Source organism: Rhopilema esculentum, chromosome 6, assembly GCF_057945365.1.
Source record: "Rhopilema esculentum isolate cy_ngs chromosome 6, ASM5794536v1, whole genome shotgun sequence".
NCBI classification, from domain to species: Eukaryota; Metazoa; Cnidaria; class Scyphozoa; order Rhizostomeae; family Rhizostomatidae; genus Rhopilema; species Rhopilema esculentum.
In genome coordinates, this window is record NC_142820.1 from 5,653,430 (window position 1) to 5,672,162 (window position 18,733).

The 18,733-nt window shown below is 34.6% G+C and overlaps 2 protein-coding genes across 2 annotated transcripts; one reads left to right on the forward strand and one right to left on the reverse strand.

Moving 5' to 3' along the window:
- Positions 1–62: 62 nt before the first annotated feature.
- LOC135686661 (dihydrolipoyl dehydrogenase, mitochondrial) lies at positions 63–18,725 on the reverse strand. Its single transcript, XM_065202940.2, has 20 exons — positions 18,581–18,725; positions 16,740–16,815; positions 16,358–16,437; positions 11,218–11,286; positions 10,799–10,868; positions 10,346–10,446; positions 10,056–10,100; positions 8,995–9,093; positions 7,925–8,026; positions 7,364–7,452; positions 6,689–6,753; positions 6,198–6,234; positions 5,818–5,854; positions 5,354–5,419; positions 4,777–4,847; positions 4,019–4,080; positions 2,356–2,438; positions 1,638–1,682; positions 1,192–1,419; positions 63–675 (listed from the first exon to the last, which is right to left on the reverse strand). Exons 1-20 carry the CDS (start codon positions 18,629–18,631, stop codon positions 610–612), a joined length of 1,542 nt encoding a protein of 513 aa, XP_065059012.1. The 5' UTR covers positions 18,632–18,725; the 3' UTR covers positions 63–609.
- Positions 12,224–13,757, forward strand: LOC148960097 (uncharacterized). The gene is made up of 3 exons (XM_089108873.1): positions 12,224–12,236; positions 12,693–12,842; positions 13,308–13,757. The coding sequence occupies exons 1-3, from the start codon at positions 12,224–12,226 to the stop codon at positions 13,643–13,645; spliced, it is 501 nt and encodes a 166-aa protein (XP_088964999.1). The 3' UTR covers positions 13,646–13,757.
- Positions 18,726–18,733: the final 8 nt, after the last annotated feature.

An 18,733-nucleotide genomic window follows, 5' to 3' on the forward strand; every position in this document is an offset into this window, starting at 1 on the left:
ACCCCTTCCCTCAGACTCGGATGCAAAACTCAATCACAGACAGACCGAAAGATAAAGCATACTGCAGCATCAAAAGCATAGGACCAAAATGAAAATTAACAATATTATCATTATTCATTCCAGCGTTAGGTAATTATCTTGAGGGTCACTATCACCAGATAGAGATGGCCCTCAAATTTTTTTTTTGACAACTATGCTTCAAACTGCTAAATATTTCTATTCAACTAAATCAAGCAGCCAAAATAACATCACTCATTACTTGCCAACAATGTATTATAGCCTCAGACAAATTATCCATTTATGCATCTACATTATTCCACTCTCCATGTGGTGGTACTTTGTAAATTTCTTTCTGCAACTTGAATTTAATTAAATAATAAAGTTTGAGAGAGAAAGAAGAACATTGAATAATGATTACCTAGCACACGGCATCTTTTTTTACCAACAAAATGACAAACGAGAGAAAGTATTCTGTAATGCTTTAAATAATCATCATTTAAGCGGGCGCATCTTTCACAATAATTTTAAATCTTGCAAGGATATAAACAAAAACACTTATTTACTGTATAAACATTCAAAACATTGAGATCTAATTCCTTAAGCAATTTTTCAAAAGTTAATTGGCTTCCCAGCATATGCAGCTATGTTTGCTTCTCGTAGTGCTTCTGCCACGGTCTACAAGAAATTAAAAGTTTTCCATCACTGCAAGTAGCATCAAAATTGAACTCGATACCACAGTATGCAAAATTTGAAAAAATATCCCAATGTTGGCACAAAATTGAGGTTTTTATTAAATTACTTCTAGCCAAATTTCGAAATTTTAAAATAAAAACGTTTTTATAGATACAAATTCCCTATTCCTCGGGATCAATCCCACCATAGAACAATTCAAAAAATATCTTTGGCTGTTACATGAAGTTTAAAATCTACTACATAGAAATCTTAAGAAGCTTTCTCTACCCCATCCTAGAGCCATTCTATTGTCACATGAAATTCAAAATACTTTCTGCAGAAGCCTCAAGGGGCTTTCTGTATCCTCCAAACTGGATGGAGAGTGTAAAGAGAATATTTTATTGTTTGCGTTTAAAAGGTACATTTTTTGTTTCTGTAACATCTATCTAAAGATATCTTATAACGACCAAAACAAAATAAAATCTTCAAATATATGCTTTATCTAAATGATTGACTTACCGGATGGGCGTGGCATACACGAGCGACATCTTCGGCCGAAGCTCCGTATTCCATGGCGAGACAAGCTTCGTTGATTAATTCTCCAGCAGTGGATGCAATCATGTGCACTCCCAGTATACGATCCGTTTCTTTATCTGCAAGAACTTTAACCATTCCCTCAGCATCGTTTGTAGTTCTAGCACGACTGTTCGCAGACATGGGGAATTTCCCAATTTTGTATTTGATTCCCTGTTTTGATCAAATTTTTTTAACTTATTCACCCTTTGTGCAAACTTGGGGAGAACTTGGAAAGATTTAACCGGAAAAAAAAGCTTTATGTAAATAATTTTGGTAAAAAGCCTAAGCCAGATAATTCAAACTAAATCAATGAATAATTTAAAAAGAGGCATTGCGGATTTTCTGAAATGCATTGTGGACATGGAGATGCTGACATATGATCAAATTACCTCGCTTTTGAGTTGCTCTTCACTTTTACCAACCCATGCGACTTCCTAAAATAAAACAATTTACGTTTCTTAGATAAAGGGATTAGAAAAATGGATATTCCAACAAAGAACATAAATAGGAAAATATAGCACTAGTTAAGATACAACACGTGCGATTTCATATAAATGCTTGTGATTGATGCGATCTCAACATGTGGAAACTTAGAAGGAATATTAGTGCAAAAACACTATGATCACATCCCCTGCACATTCAAGTAAATTCTCTTAATTATATTCTAAATCCTATAAAAGCTCTTAATAAGAATTTTAATTCTAGGAGTGTGTATATAAAAAGGTAAAAATTGAGGGAAAAACATAATTGTAATTATCACACTATGAAACACTATGAAAGGCCTGATTTGAGATCGAAAATAATTTGCAGCAAAACCGTGCAGAAAACAGTGAAGAACAACAGCTTCAGGAAATAACTAATAAGATCCAAGGGAAAATAAATACTGCAATATAATGACGATGACAGGTAACAGGCCAGTTTTGTAGTGCTCAGTGCAGTTTAGACAGAATTGTACCTGCTTTAGTGTGTAGAACAGAGTGGTTCTACGTTGCAACAGAGCATTGTGAAGAACAGAGCGGTTCTACGTCTCAAATGCCTGCTGAATGCAAACATCGCTCGGCGGATATTGCAATATAAGGGTATACAAATGAAAATAGCTGCACGTACCGGATGCGTATAAATGACTGAGGGAACACAGTTGTAGTCTATGTGAACTGGAGACCCAGCAATACCCTCGACGCATATGATACCTAAGAAAATAGATTTAATTTCATGAAGCAATGAAGATGCTCTAGTTCTAATCTATAGTTCTAATAATCAAAAGACGAAAACAGTGTGTTCGGATAAACAACTTATACAGCCCTTTTCAAGAGGTTGGTGTATGTCTGGTGTACCACAGGGCTTTGTGCTAGGACCAGTCCTGTTCAATTTTTACATAAATGACTTATTTCTATTCATAAAAAAAGCAACGCTCTATAATTATGCTGACGACAATACACTTGCTTATTTTTCTAGAAACATGCGCGATCTTGTAAATACTTTGCAAAAAGAAACGGGAATTGCCTTATCATGGTTAGAAAAAAATGGAATGATTGCAAACCCTGAAAAATTTCATGCTATAATGCTTAGGAAAAACAAGACAAATACTAGTGGAGAACAAATAATCATTAATGGTAAAAAAATTAAATCTAAGGAGACAGTGGAGATTTTAGGAGTAACGTTGGATTACAAACTTGATTTCCATTCACATATTTCGAAACTTTGCAAAAAAGCAGCAACACAAATAAATGTTCTTAAAATATTAAAGATGTTTATTGGTTTCCACGAGAAAAATATTCTTGTTCAGAGCTTTGTATAACGATCTGCTTGTGAAGTCAGACAAATGCACGATGCTCGTCAAAGAATTCTGTGCATTGAAATATTAAAAAAACAGTTGAGCCAATCTTTTATGCAGAGTATTTTTAAATTGAGTTTGTCAATTATTCATTAAGAAATCCAAATAACTTAGCCCATGTTAGACCTAATCAAACAATATTTGGATCCAAAAGTCTTATGTCAATCGGGCCACAGATATGGAATGGCCTACCAAACGATCTGAAATCCGCAGAAAATTTAAAAAGTTTTAAGAATCTAATAAAACAACGGGACGGACCGAATTGGCAATGTAGGGTCTGTCAGCTTCTGCCAGTAAATGCAAGTTAATCTTTAACTTAGTATCTATAATTACTTGTGGGTACTAATTGGTAGCTTTGTTCGATTTTGATTAGTTAACATTGTATACATATAAATGTATACATTGTTAGCTATTTTTTTTATATCGAATAAAAGTAAATTTACAAAAACAACAACAAAACCTTGAAGACGATATAGACAAGTATCAAACATTAACGCACACTTAGCGAGAAATGCTGGATCAACGTGCAAATAAGAACTAAGGAAACAGTAAGTATTCTTTACTATTATAAGCCTAATTTCTAAGAAAATATTCTTTAAAAATACATTGACTCATCTATAGAAGCGTTCCTTGGCTCGAGATGGAAAGCTGATTGGAAATGAAGTTTGATCAAGGAATTTACTATTTGTCGTGGCATTTTAAACTCTTAGCTACAGTTGTGTAAAAGTCTGACAAGAGCAAAAATATTGAAGTTTGACAATTATGCATTGTAAGTGGTGAGTGCAATCATGTAACTACGTAACGAAGTGTTCTAAACAAGCAGTTGTTGAGGTAGTACTGTCTTTACACTGCTGTTTTACACAGAATCTAAGAAGCTTTTGCGGTGTGCAGATGCATTTCGTACATAATAAAAGTAATATTAAAACAGAGAAATACCTTCATCTTCAGCCTTGTGTGCCAGCATGGGACCATCAATACAGTCACCAATTGCGTAAACTCTACAATGTAAAAGGACCATTTGAGGTTCTAAAGCTTGAGACTTGTTTGAAAAATTTTTCTTTACAGCATTCAAATGAAAAATTTTCATTCTGAATTCCAGTTAAAACTAAAAATACAAATCTCACTGTTACATAGGTAATTTGTAACTGGCTAGAACTTTTACAAAATAAAACCATTACAATCGTAGTAATGAGAAAAGAAAATGAAGGGTTAAAAGGGGAGTAGCTCTGGGTTAGTCCAAGTTTTGTCCCTACAACAGAATACGTAAGATGCGGTAAGAATGGAGATGCTAGAATATTTGGAGATGAGATAGCGTTCCTGTTGATGATCAATGGATTAAGAGTCACACATATCGATGAAAGAGCTTCAGAAGTTGCCAAAGATACCCAGTGAATTGATGGAAAGATTGATAAAAGAAACTGATTTAAACTGACGCCTTAAGTCAGATATGAGGGTGGCATATTTCTCTGACTTTCTGTTATCATTGCTGTTGAGATTTGTTTCAAAGCCTACTTACTATTTATGATAAGAAAAGCCACACTGGTAAATTTTGGTATTCCAGTCAGAGTATATAATTCTGCAATGTGATAATCCTTTCGCAAAGTATCTTACCACAGAACTTATGATTTGAAATAAAAAATTAAGTATTAAAAACAGAAAATGAAAGTTCATAAAAAAACAAAAAATCTACGTACGATGGTACATTTGTCTGAAACCTTGAATTCGTTTTCACTCTTCCTTTCTCATCTTTCTCGATACCCAGTTCCTGTAACGTAACATTTTATAAATCAGAAATTAATGACTCTCAAGAGAAATCAAGCACCCATTAAGCATGTCAGATTGGATTCAAATACATTCCAGTCCTGAAAATTCTATGTTAGTTCAATGTTTCCTGAAGCTTTGGATACGAAACGTATCACAGCTATGACACATAATTACTGGACAATAGAGTTCGTAGCTACAACCCTGGACAGAAAGTCTTTAGATTTTGCAATTCCTTTCCACCCATGTAAATGTTGATATCATTACAAAAGTAAATACGTCCTCTTTGAATGAGAGGGGGGGAGGGTAGATGTTGGACTATACATACATGGTACTGGGCACGTGTTTAAGGGGTTTTCTCAAAAGCCGTGTTCAAGGCAGTCGAACAAAGAAATGTCAACTTAAATTGATGCTAGCCAAAACAGAAATCAATCAAAAACGATGAAAATTAATCAAGGTTCGTACATGTATCAAAGACGTGAAAACAGAATATTCATATATCAGACTTACCTCGAGGCCAATATTATCAAGATAAGGTCTTCTACCGATACATACAAGAAGAACGTCACACTCCATCTAAAAAGCAGATAATTTGATAAACTGAATGATAGTTTTTCATCTGATTTTGTCTAGAATACATTGCTTGATCAAGAGTCGAAAAAAGAGTAATAAAATTGAAGCAAGACTGGATTATGGAGTCGAAGTCTCTGATTAAACAACCCCGCAAACAGATTTTAGTCATTTTAGCCACACTCAGCAGTTGACGTCCCCCCTCCCCTCTCCCAGCTTCGATACATTGATGCAAATGGCAGTCGGGATAGCAAGCATATCTTATATGCTTTCAATTCAAGGCTCTTACTGATGATATAACAAAAGCAGAGGAGCAGAAAGCTGATCTATGGTGAAAGAAATTGTATAATCATCAAACAACATTAAGTTAGATCGAACAAGGAAAAATTCTTCAAAATACCAACCTCTTCTTTCTTTGAGCCATCTTTAACGCTTTCGATACTGGAAAATAGCAAATATATTTTTGTCAATACAAAATCAAATCCCAACAAAAAAGCATGCGTTGGAGCAGCAACCAAATAAGTTCATGGAAAGAATTGTATTTTAGCAAAAGCAGTAAAGAAGTGAGCTTGTGAAGAGACAGCTGGTGGAAATTGAGCATAACGAAATTAAGGCACAGCAAAGTTGAAGAAATTTATCCTTTCTAGATATTGGGTTTTTAAAAATCACCCCAAAAAATAGGCACACTCCAGTATGCTAAAAGTACAAAAAAGAGTTCTTTAAAGAGGCAAATCTATCAAAAAATGTATTCAGTGTTTAGAGGATGATTCGGGGCTACTTTTACCTGACGTTTATGGTTCCATTTTCGGTTCTTGTTGCACCTTTGGGATGGAAAATAAAAGTTTCAATATCAACAGAAGAACAAATGTTTTTTTTGGTTTTGGTATGCGTTGGTTCACAATTATCATTTTCCTGACTTTTGAGGCTCAAAATATAAAAATCTTAATTGAAAAATGCATAATGCTACAGAAAACAGCATGCGTTTCAAGCTTAGTACTGAACTCTTTCTCTAACGGTTGTAACGCAAGAGATGGGCTTCACAAAAAGATACACTGCGATACCTCGTTTAGATAAAAATACACATTCTTCAAACATTTCAACGTCTACAATTACAAATCTTTGCTTTCCACAACTTTCAATAATGAAATTTCATATCAACTAACACTAAAGTAATAATTATATGGCTTGATCTCAATAATATTCTAAAATAATATTAACTATTTCGAAACAGATCATGAGCAACATATCCTTGAAAGTTAGCTACAGCTTGGGTACCTGTTACTTTGTGTTGCAGCTTGAACTTCATTCCGAGTTTTCCTAAACTTCTTTGGAAATTTTTTCTAGATAGGTAAAAGCAACAAAAACTTAAGAAATTATACTTGAGTAAATCAATGCTGATAAAATGTAGCGATGTACTGAGCTGAGAAAATGTTTATCTTCCCTTGCGAACAGCTCATAATGAAAGAGCCTTGTCCTTATTTCTGTATTCTAAATACATGTTTCAATACATTGAAACGGGATAATAGATGTTTTATGTTTGTAATGTTTCCCTTTTACATGTGACTACTTTTGTATTCCATCCCTGGTCTTAGAAAAGTTCTTTTAAAATCTATTCTAAAGATTTTAACATTTATGTTTTCCCAAATCACTCTCTATGCCTTGGCACAGGACATCTTCACATTAAGTAAAGGCATCCTAGAGCAATCGCTGAGACATTTTTGCGGTGTTTTCTGGTTGCTCCTTCATACAAGGTAGTAGAGTTATCTTCGGGGAAATTTAAAAAATACTTTTAAGTAACAAATTCATTTAAAGGTTCATAACTACATAAGCCGAGATGACTGTTCTTCTCTAACTGAAAACAATGTTCAACAACAAGAATGAAGGGAGAAATAATAAGCCATTGCTACCTTCACTGGTCACTTTAAAAAACATGGTATTGGGAGTACATACGCGATTTCAAGGTCAATCCCAACACCGCCAACGTTGCTCATAAATTCGACTGCAGTAACTTTCGAGCCTAGCCTCTGCCAAACTGAGCCCTATTAAAGGTAACAATTACGATGAGCAAAGCTACAAATTTGAGGAAACTTAGTGTGGTTAACTTGAAGTAATAAGACGTTTTTTTCGTTAAGGTTTTACATTATCTGCACTCCTTTTTAAATTGTAAGTAGAGATTTAAAAAAATGGATAAAAAATCAATTAGAGATGAAAATAGCCACAGGAACGAAAATGCCATCGGAAAAACATGCAATCAAAGTCAATTGCAACATAAAGCAAATGAAACAGATGACTGAGTTTAAGCTGCTACGCTAGATTCGCTTCAAGTTTATTTACCAGACCATATAACTGGGAAAGCCAAAACCATATTACTGACATAACTGGGTTTAAGAAGTCCAATTCAGTAATCGAAAAAAAATTTCTCATATATTTCTATGGAATATCAACCAATAACCACTGAATCTGTATTTTGCTACGATCAATCGAATAGCTTGCTTTATGAAGCAATCTTACCAGTTCCAGACCAATTACTCCTGCACCAATGATCAGCATTCTCTCTGGAACTTTTTTCAATGAGAGAGCTCCAGTGGATGACACAATCGTCTCCTCGTCTATCTAAATGAGGAAGATATTTTTTTAATAACTTGGAAGTCACTTGTAAATCACAGTAAAATTTTTATGTACCGATAAGCGTTATAGAAGAATGCAATCTGACATTTTAGGATGCTTCACTTTGGCCAGTCCCTAAGTATCTGAGCATCTCATTTTTGCTTCCACTTTTATGAACGTTCTGATTTTTGGATCCAAAGTATTACATAGTACCACCATTCAGTCAATTTTCAAACCTCTTCGAAATTTAGTTAAATTAATAAGATGATATTAAGTCTTATGTTAAAATTTTTGTCCCCGACAATAAATTCTCTATAAATTACGTCTTCATATGTTTTGAATTGGTCAAGAAACTCATAAATTTTACAGAATTGGAATAATGCCTAGCATGGTGAAACTATGCAGTGTTAAAAGATGAAGGAAAACTAGTCAGCTATATGAAAAATATCCTGTGCTAAGGCATAGAGAGTGATTTGGGAAAACATGAACGGCTTTGAAAAAAGCAAACATTTAGTAAACTAAAGCTTTTCGTCTGACACTCTTCAGAGTTTAAAACGTCAGAACATAGATCGAAAACTCTACGCTAAGAAATATATATACCCAGTTGTGGATATATATATGGGTATATATATTTCTTAGCGTAGAGTTTTCGATCTATGTTCTGACGTTTTAAACTCTGAAGAGTGTCAGATGAAAAGCTTTAGTTTACTAAATGTTTGCTTTTTTCAAAGCCATTTACAAGTTTTGTACCACCAAAAGATTGAAAACATGAACGTTAAAAGCTTAAGAATAGATTTGAAAAGAACTTTGCCAAGACCAGGAATGGAATACAAAGGTAGTCACATGTAAAAGGAAAATACTACAAACATAAAACATAGATTATCCCTTTTTAATGTATTGATATATGTATTTAGAATACATACAAAATGACAGGCAGAAAAAAAACTTTACTCATAAAATTTGAAAGTAAAAACCTCAATGCCAGGGAATGGAGTAACTTCAGAGCCAGTTGCTATCATTATGTTCTTTGTCGTTATCACCTCTTCACTGCCATCTCTCTTCATTACTGATACCTATCACATCACAATAAAAGTAGCAAAAGAAATTGATGGATCTGCCTTCATATTAACGACAGTGATTCAATAAAATTGTAAGATATGTTCACATGACACAAGAGATCACCTAAAAAGTGTGCTAAGTAAACAGCTTATTTTCAATTTCATACTGCTGTACATTGTTTGTTCTAGGCTAAAAAGGTATTGCAGCATGGACGAGGCATTACTGCTGATATTCATCCTCCTTGATATTCATTTGTTGATATTTATTGTTGCTAATATTTACTGTTGCTGATATCTATCACTGCTGATATTTACTGCAGTCAATATTGGTCTAAATAAGCTCTTTGTGTGGCATCAGCATCAATAACCCTGTGTATAGATTCCTCATCAACTCGCTTATTTTGACCTATTTTGTCATCTAATGCCTGTAATCAACCCATAACCATGAAATTGCCTGCCCTAAAATGGCGTACGCAAGCTCCTGCCAAATTAAATGGTACCTTGGTTCACAAAATGCTTTTTTAGAAAGTTATTGTAATTAAAGTAACTGTTAAGTGCCTTTCATAGCGTGAGTCAGATGACGTAATGTCTATTTCTGCTGTGGACAGCACAGAATATTGTATTGTAAAATCATATCTATTATTAATGATAGCTATTGTTGTTGATATTTGTCATTGCTAGTATTTATTAGTGCTGATACTTATTGCTGCTGGTATTTACTGTTGCTAATATCTATCACTGCTGATAGTTACTGCAGTCAATTTTTGCTGCTTTGATAAAAATTATATCTATTATTAATAATATCTATTGTTGTTGATATTTGTTAATGCTAGTATTTATTACCACTAATATTTATTGCTGTTGGTATTTATTGCTATCAACATTATCAGCCACAATATATTTTTCAACTCAAGTACATATAAATCAATATGTATCTGCCATAGAAATTAATTTTCTATAACTTCACAAGTCATTACCTCGCTAGGTCCCGTAATCTTTCCATGTCCCTGAACATGCACTACCTTAAAAAGGAATCAGAGCAGAACTGAGAAACTGTTGAGCTGCAGCCTTATCAAAAAAATGATCAAATAAACAGCTTAATCAATGAAATGATCAAATATACAGCAAATAAATTCTTGAAACTTAATTGAAATCAATCAACAAAACACTTAGATAATAAATAATTGCAAAGAAATAAATAGCAAACAAGGAAAGGTAACAAAAACTTTAAAAATTAATTGCACAAATTAATAAATGAGATCCCTACTTTATTATTCTTAAAGAGATATGCAATCCCACTTGTCAGGCCTTTCACAGCATCCAACTTTTGAGCCATCATTTTATCAAGGTCTAGAGTAGGCTTTCCAACTAGTAAAATAGAAAGCAGAGACAATTAATTTCTTGCATCAGCAATTTAAAATTGATACTAATACTTTAAAATGTGTTTTTCAGATTTAAAGAAAATACGAAATTGACTCTGAAACAGTATATGCTGATTGGCAACCACTTTTGAAATAAATGCATTAAAAATGGAACAGATAACTTGAGGCTGAAGTTTTGACAATGCACTGCTGACAAAATAAATATATTCTTATTAAATATAATTTTCTTGTCTATACATTTGTAAGAAAGCTTTTGAGAAATTATTGGTTAGTTTGTAAAGACAAAAAATAATTGAAATAAGCAACATTTAAAGAAACATTTATAAAATGGTCCTTACTCATGATTCCCCTGTTCTCAAAATCATTTGTCATTGCCAAGTGGTAAAGATGGGAATTATTCAGAAGAGCCTATAGAATGATAAGGAAAAAAAATAGGAAGGTACTGTAAAAAATCAGCAAAAATATGACAAAGACTTATAGATTGATAAAAACTCATGTCTTGTTTTGTGTTGTATCGAAAATAGTTTTATATTGCTCTGTTTATCACGTATTTGTGAAAATACAGACAAAGCATTTTAAGTCAAAAGTGATTTTGAAGGTAGAAAATATAGCATTTAACATGGATATATCTTTTTCCATGATTTACTGCCACTTATTCAAGAGTGTAAATACTTATCAGACAATAAATTTAAATTCAGATGAAATAGCAAAAGCTAAAATGGAATAATATTCGTAACTTGAATAAAGCTTTGAATACCTTGGAAGGGATACACCCAACATTTAAACAAGTTCCACCAAGTGTGTCATTTTTCTCAACACAAACAGTCTAGAAAAGAAGTTCATTTAAATCTCATTAGCACCTAGTTTAAGTGATTATATACCATTTCTATTGTAACAGTTTTAAATAAACATAACAAATATAGAACATTTGATTTTTAAAGATACTGCAAAAACTTTTAAGCAAGATTAGAAAATCTAATAGAAATTTTGTATTTAATGTTCCTTAAACAATAAAACTTAAAAATGTGTAGACACTGCATATTAATATTACTGTGCTTATGTACTCAACATTCAAGAAAAGATGAAACAAAACAATTGCCTCTTTTTCTAGAATAACACTAATAATTTTGGCACAATGTTTGGAATGATCCAAAATGTTCCGCTCAATCCTCAAGCTTTTCTTGAACTCTAAATCAGTATAAAGTGTGGTCTAAAAAGTGGGATGCTTCGGGCTGAGGGGAGCTCCAAAACACTTCGAATCTGCTTCAAAACACTCGATTTTGTAGTTTTGTGTCTTCGATAAACTAGTGTGTTTTGTAACTGCTTCTATGTTGTTAAAACCAAAATAAGATTGCTTTGTTGCTGATTTATAACTGAAACTGCATTTGAGACAGAACAAGTGGAGCAAGTGCCAGCCTAAATGTAAAGAGTTTTCCTCATCCATTCCGAGTCACAACAGAATAGAAATGTGAAAGCTTGTAGACTGCTATCCATCAAATGTCACAAATGACACCGTGATGTTATATAATTCAAAACACTGTAGTTGTCAGTGCAAATAAAAATCTTACAAAGTTTGTCAGATTTGAAAATGTTCCATTAATTTTCATGAAAATATCAACTTCGACAAACTTATATCAGAGCATAGTGCAAATGGGCCCATAGGTCACAAGTTGTTTTTACCCTTGTGAGGAAGAATGAAAGAAAGCTTTTGTATGATGTGAAAGTGATTCCAGGGGGATAGATTGTCACCCAGCACAAGCCATATGGGATTTCAAGGTGAAGAAAGTCCCTGAGATGAAAAGAAAGTTTATCCCAAGGCGAAATATTATAAGTTTAGAATGGCCCAGTAGATGAGAAAGACTCAGCAGGACATAGTGGGAAAGAAATGTATCAGAAAGGATGTTGGAGAATCAGCAACAAATGAAACTGAAATGAAGATACCTTGAAAAAGTTATTATGAGAGATTCCTAAACACAGAGCTTTCATGGGACAGAGAATGATTGAGAAAAACAAATTGGAAGTGAAACAGACATTGACAATATAAATTTGATTTTTTGCCTTCATGACTGATGCCATTTCCATTCTTAGGCAGTTTCAGGAAAAGTATCTCACCAAGAAAAAGAAGCTCTTCTTTACCTTTGTTGACTTTGAAAAGGCATTTGACAGAGTGCCAAGAGATGTGGTATGGAGGGTTATGAGGAAATTGGATCTTAGCTTATAAAATTTGTCCAGGCACCTTTACCAGGAGTTTCAATGTAGGATTTAGAGTCCATCAGGGATCTGTACTGAGTCCATTGCTTTTTATCTGTGTCTTGGAGGAATTGTCAAGAGAATTCCAAAGCGGATGTCCAGAGGCGATGCTTTACCGAGATGATTTAGTGAGTCCATAGATGGGCAACTGGCTAAGCTGAATATGTAGAAAATGAACTTGGGGAAAACTAAAGTTATACACCAATTAAACTTACAGCCTTGTTTTGAAAAATTCTTCAAAGTCTTTTGTACAAAATTTTTGACCTAAGATTTGGATTGAGAGCAAAGTTTTTAGCTACTTGGAAGTTTTCATTATGATATTGCTCATGATATTGATTTTATGACAACATAAAGATAAAAATTTATAAGAGATTTGACCGTGATTGATGATTAGGGAGGTAAAGTCCCCCCCTGAATGATTTTTGCGGTCAAATTCCTTAAAAGTTTTCAAACTTAATTTCTTTGTAAAATCTAAAATACAAGCATAAACAATATGAAAAATTGTATCCAGCCTAAAATTATGGTGATAAAACCAAATCTGAGCTTAAAAATTTTGTATAATGAAGTTTGGAGAAATTTCCAAGGCGAGGCTGTAAGTCAAATTGGTGTATGGTCAGTTATCCGGATTCCAGAAAGCCAATGAAGAAGGGGAAGTTCCTTGCTCAGTTTGTAGGAAGGGAGTTGAAAATAACTCAATTTTCTGTGTTTCATGCAAGCACTGGGTACATAAAAAGCGCAGTGGCACGGAAGGATTGCTGACAGTTAACACCAATTTCAGTTGCAAAAAGTATGTGGAAGGAGAGGCATCTAATGACATTGAGATAAGGAATGTGCATCTGGATGGTGAAGAAATTGAAGTGGTACAGACATTCTGCTACCTTGGTGACACCATTAGAGTCAATGGAGGGGTTGATGCAAACGTGACAGCAAGGTAAAAAGTGGATGGAGTAGTTCTGGGATCTGTTACCACTGTTAACCAGTAGAGCTCTTGCATTACTGTCTAAAAGGAGAGTCAATTAGGCATATATACAGAGTGCAATGGTGTATGGCAGTCTTTGTTATATGAGGCGTGCGATCGCACGCGCACGCCTCCAGACACGCGCAAATTGTCCAAGGCGTGCTAATCATCGCACGCGCAAAACAAAGAATTTGCCACAAAATTTTTTTAAAATTGCTCAACTCAAAGTCGCCAAAGTCGGTTCTGTCGTTGTCCAAGGTGTTGTTAAAGTATTCCGATACGGGATTTAACAACAGCGTCAAAAAAATCACTTAATACGACAAGATCGCTTAACAGTTCACCCAAGGGGGATTAATCTGCAATCAACACCTGGTGCTTACTGTCAAAACCCGGCAATTTAAATTTTCGATCCAAGAGATGTTTTCACTGTTCGATTGATTTTTCTGTTCTTCGGTAATCATGGCGAAAGGAAACAAAGTCGAGCTGGCAACATTCATTGGTTGGGGAAAGAACGAAATTATCGGTTTCAAGTCGGAAAAGGATGATGCTACTTCGATGATGTTGATGGCGTGTTTAGTACGATGAAGTGGTTTGATCAAAAGCAATGGAACGACAACAAGGATTACGGGGTCCCAGAAATCACTGCTTTTGCAGCTATTTTCAACCCCCCCCCTCCCCTCAGCGAGACGAAGTTTAACGTTTCGAAAGCTCTCAAGGAATGGAAGTCATTCAAAAAATACGTACAATATAATGCTTGTGGGATTGAAGCAAGAAAGCTGTGGAAAAATACGCTTTCTTACAGGGCTGACGAGTACCCCAACCTGTGCATTCTGGCAAAGATAATGGTTGCAATATCTGGCTCCAATTCATCGGTAGAGAGAGCATTCAGTATTCTCAGCATTTTATTGTCAGATAGAAGATTACGAATGTCACATAGGGTTATGGAGATGAGACTTTGCACCGCAGTCAATGACATTATATGGACTGACGAAGAAAGGGAGAATATTTTGAAAAGAGCAACGGAGATCTATCTTTCGAAAAGCAGAAAGCGAAAGCATAATTGCAACAGTTTATCGAAGAAACCGAAGTTAGACAAGGAAGAGGAAGCTGAAGAAAGCTCTGATGATGAAGAAAGCTCTGATGAAGAAGAAAGCTCTGATGAAGAAGAAAGTGACGGTGCCTGTACTTATTTTTAAATTATTTTAAACTTGTTTTTGTGCCCAAAGAAAGTGTGTTCATTTCGACGTTTGTGTCATTTCTCTACCCATTCCTTCTCATTTGATTGTTAGCTTAATTCCAAAGGAATACCGATCTAACGGTAAGATATTTTTTATGAATATCCGCTAAGATATTCATTTTATGAATATCTGCTATGTTAATGATGCTACTGAAGTCAGTGACGCTGCATGGCAATGTCTCGACGGATGGTAGGGTCTACGGGTAATATAATTTGTTTTAAATCCAGATTTCTTTAAGTGACTAATTAAATTTAACATCTTTAAAAAAGAACAAGAACAGTTTCTCCGTCAATTACCTTGGTTTTCGTTCAGTTTATAACACAAAAGGTCTCCTTAAAAGCAGCACCCAGTTCTTGGCAACAGGGAAGAGAAACAACCGATAAAAAGCGGTTCGCATCGCACGCCATCGCACGCGCCAAGTAATCAAGGCGTGCGAAATGCCGCACGCGGCCTATTTTCATATTACAAAGACTGGTATGGCAGTGTAAATTGGCCAGTTAAAGCTGATGTGTAAAGTAAGCCTAAAGGACAGGCTGAGCTCTATTGAACTCAGACAAAGATTAAGTTGGAGAGTACATATAAGTGAGAGCATGCAGAAAAGGCAGCTTCATTGGTTTGGTCACGTTGAGAGAAAGGATGATGATGATTTGGTGAAGAAATGCAGAACATTAAGAGTAGAAGGAGATGTTGTCAAAGGGAGACTGAATAAAACATGGGAGGAAGTAATTAAATAAGATCTGAAGCAGAAAGGTGTAACCAGAAACTTTGCAAATGAAATTGGCTTGGAAGTCATTTTAATGACCCGTCCAACTGCCAGCATGTAAAACAGAGAAGAAACCGAATATGGTGATTATGAGGGGACTCAACCAACAAAAGCTCATTTTGGTCTGCATGATCAATTTTTAAATGTTCATATCAAAAACAAGCAAGACTGGTGTTTTGAAAAGTCGCCTTTTATTCTTCTTTCATACATGCGATAACCATATTTTTGTAAGTCATTAATGAGTTCTAAGTTTCAAATTTCATGCTTATTTTATCTTTGGCTGTAAAAAATTGCAAGTACTTTTCAAACAGAACAATTATGGATTTTAAACATAGTTGAAGCTATAGAAAATAGTGAATAAGAATCATATTCAAGAAAGGATCAATTTTCTGAAGATTAGTAGATATCAGTAAATATAACATTATTCACTTTGATCAGTGGCAGAGAGTACTTTATATGGGATTTCCATTGTGGCTTTCAAAGCCCCCCCCCCCACCTTCAATACTTTATTTATCAAGCTTTGAATTCATAAATAATACATAGTGTAAAAATTGCCCACCTAACTCAAAAAAGAGAGTGATTCACCACACGCCTGTGAAGATTTTTACACCCAGGTTTGATTGAAGGTATGCATTATAACAAAAAGAATCAAGTTGGATCAAACAATTTGCCTTATTTGTCAAAGTACCTTCATTCCAAGTTGTGCTGCTTTGATGGCTGCAACATAACCACCTGGCCCAGAGCCAATCACAACTAAATCTGTGTCATCTAAAATAAACAATTTATATCAAAGAATACAACTTTGCAAACAAAGTGACAAAGGAATGTCATGAACATAAATGTTATATCTAAACATTTGTTGTCTACAGACAGTAGAAAAACAAAGGCTTCCCTCAATCTGAAAGGTAAAAAAGGCTATCAATCTCTTCACCATCACCCACTGTCACTTCCATCACTCACCCTCACCCACAAAAGGCTGTAAACATGTAAGTTTGGAAAATGTGAAGTCATTTTATAATAATTCACACACATCAACACATAGAGAAAAGAACCTAATTACACATAATTACCTGGGATTGTTGAATACTTTTTTGCATGAAAAATTGATCTGATTGAAATATTTGACTTCAAACCATATTGAAATGTCTGCAAATATCAAATATAATAGTTTTTAGAAAATGCTTATGAATAAGTTTAAGTCTAGAAATCAAACACAAGATAGTGACATAAATGACTGATAAAGTCCAAAAATCAGCATTGGATTTTTAATAAACAAGTTGAAACAATTCATATGATAGACACTGATAACGGATCCAGTTCCAGACTTTCAACACAAACATCTGGAAATGACAAGGAATTGTTTTCTTCCTTTTTCCAAGTAAACTGAAGGGCTTGGTGAATGCTATAAAGGCGTTTAGAAAAATATCGAATATGGCCCAAGGTTGGAAAGTTTGTACTGCGTGCCAAAGATCTTCGGGGCGCACTTCAAAACTTTGGTGCGTAAATGTAACAAATTGGTGCACAGCACGCATGAAATATGGGGATTTTAGTGACATATGGTGCGCATTCTTGCTACAAGGAGTCAGAACAAGAGGGGCGCATTATCATTCTTCAAATGAACAAAATGGTTCTTGCTCTGGATGTCAATACTTTTAGAAATTGAAAAGAATTTCAATACTGCTTGTACCATTGTTATTATAGAAGAGCCCAACGCCCGTCCTAGCGCTTTGGAGTCTGCGTAGTATCAATCTCAGGGTCATCGCCCTTCGTCCTTTCTTTGTGAATTTGCGCACCAATACAATGATTGAATCACAAGAACTTGAACAAAGTGATTATGAGCTTGAATGGCAGTTATGATGGATTCAAGGTGAGTTTTGTGTGCTCCTTACATCTTCGATCTATAAGCCAGATCTTAAAATTTGTTTAACTGAACGAGAGCTCACAGAACATGATAAGATGATAACAACATTGTCAAAAAAATTGCAATTGAATCCCCCCTTGCTATTTCCATTGTAATTTTGGTGCACACATTAATTTCAATTTTGGTGCGCAAAATTTTATCAGTGTCCTGACATTCGGTGTGCAGTTGACGAACTTTCCAGCCTGGATGTGGCTTTTGTTTCGAAAATGGTATATGTGCATTGAAAAAGTATATTTGAAAAAGGTGTGTATAAAAATGGATATTTGTGTATAAATTATGTATGCAAATGGTATATTTAAAAATGAGGAGACATAAATAAAAACAATCTGAAATCAAGCAACTTTTTCCAATAACAATAATATGCAAATTGAAGAGGGTCATGCTATAGTGTAAACAGAAATATATGAATGCTGATGTTTATTTTAAAGCAAGAGGCAACTCAGTCACTGTGCCTTGAAAAGAACACCAGAGTGGGTAAAAATTAGAATCATAGCCATAGAGAAATTGTGCAATCTGAATACCATTTAAAGTTCAGTTCAGTTCAGTTAATTTCATTCTAAATTCACCTACATACAAAGACTCTAAAATTAAACACACTTTACTACAATTTGAATAACTACATAAGACAATACACACAAAATTAAAGAAAGATACATTACAGTAGAGGATTTGTATGAAGGGGAATTCTTATGGGGGAACTCTCTCAATAGCAAAGCTAATCGAGGAGAGAGCACCCCCTTATTTAAAAGCCCATGGTGGAAACATCTGTTTGATACAGTGGTTTATTTAAATACTTTGTCAGATCATATTAGGTTCACTGTTGGTAAATTTGCCTTGGGATTATATTACATTATACTACATCTATTTTGTTCTTGCAGAAAACTTTTTTCAGGCTTAGGCCTACTCGTGAAATTGTTTCTAATGCGCAAGTGTAATTATGTAACTGGCAGAGACAAAAGCTGCTTTTTAGCCATAGCATATGATGATTACCTTCTTGGAATTACCGACAAGGGCCCTTCCGCAGCAATAAACAGCTTGCATCTTGGAGCATTAAAGGCTTTTCCTCTCCGATGCTGGCCTTGCGTTTGCTTGCTTTCTATGATTCGTGGTAAAGAGAGGCTCTTTGGGGCCGGGCCTCGATTG

Coding starts and splice junctions, on each gene's coding strand:
- LOC148960097 (XM_089108873.1), top strand. Junction 12,843..13,307: donor TTACCGAGATGATTTAGTGA/GTCCATAGATGG, acceptor CGAGGCTGTAAG/TCAAATTGGTGTATGGTCAG.
- LOC135686661 (XM_065202940.2), bottom strand. CDS start 18,631: ATGCAAGCTGTTTATTGCTGCGGAAGGGCCCTTGTCGGTAATTCCAAG. Junction 11,287..16,357: donor CAGCACAACTTGGAATGAAG/GTACTTTGACAA, acceptor CTTCTTTTCTAG/ACTGTTTGTGTTGAGAAAAA. Junction 6,754..7,363: donor GGGATTGACCTTGAAATCGC/GTATGTACTCCC, acceptor TTACCTATCTAG/AAAAAATTTCCAAAGAAGTT.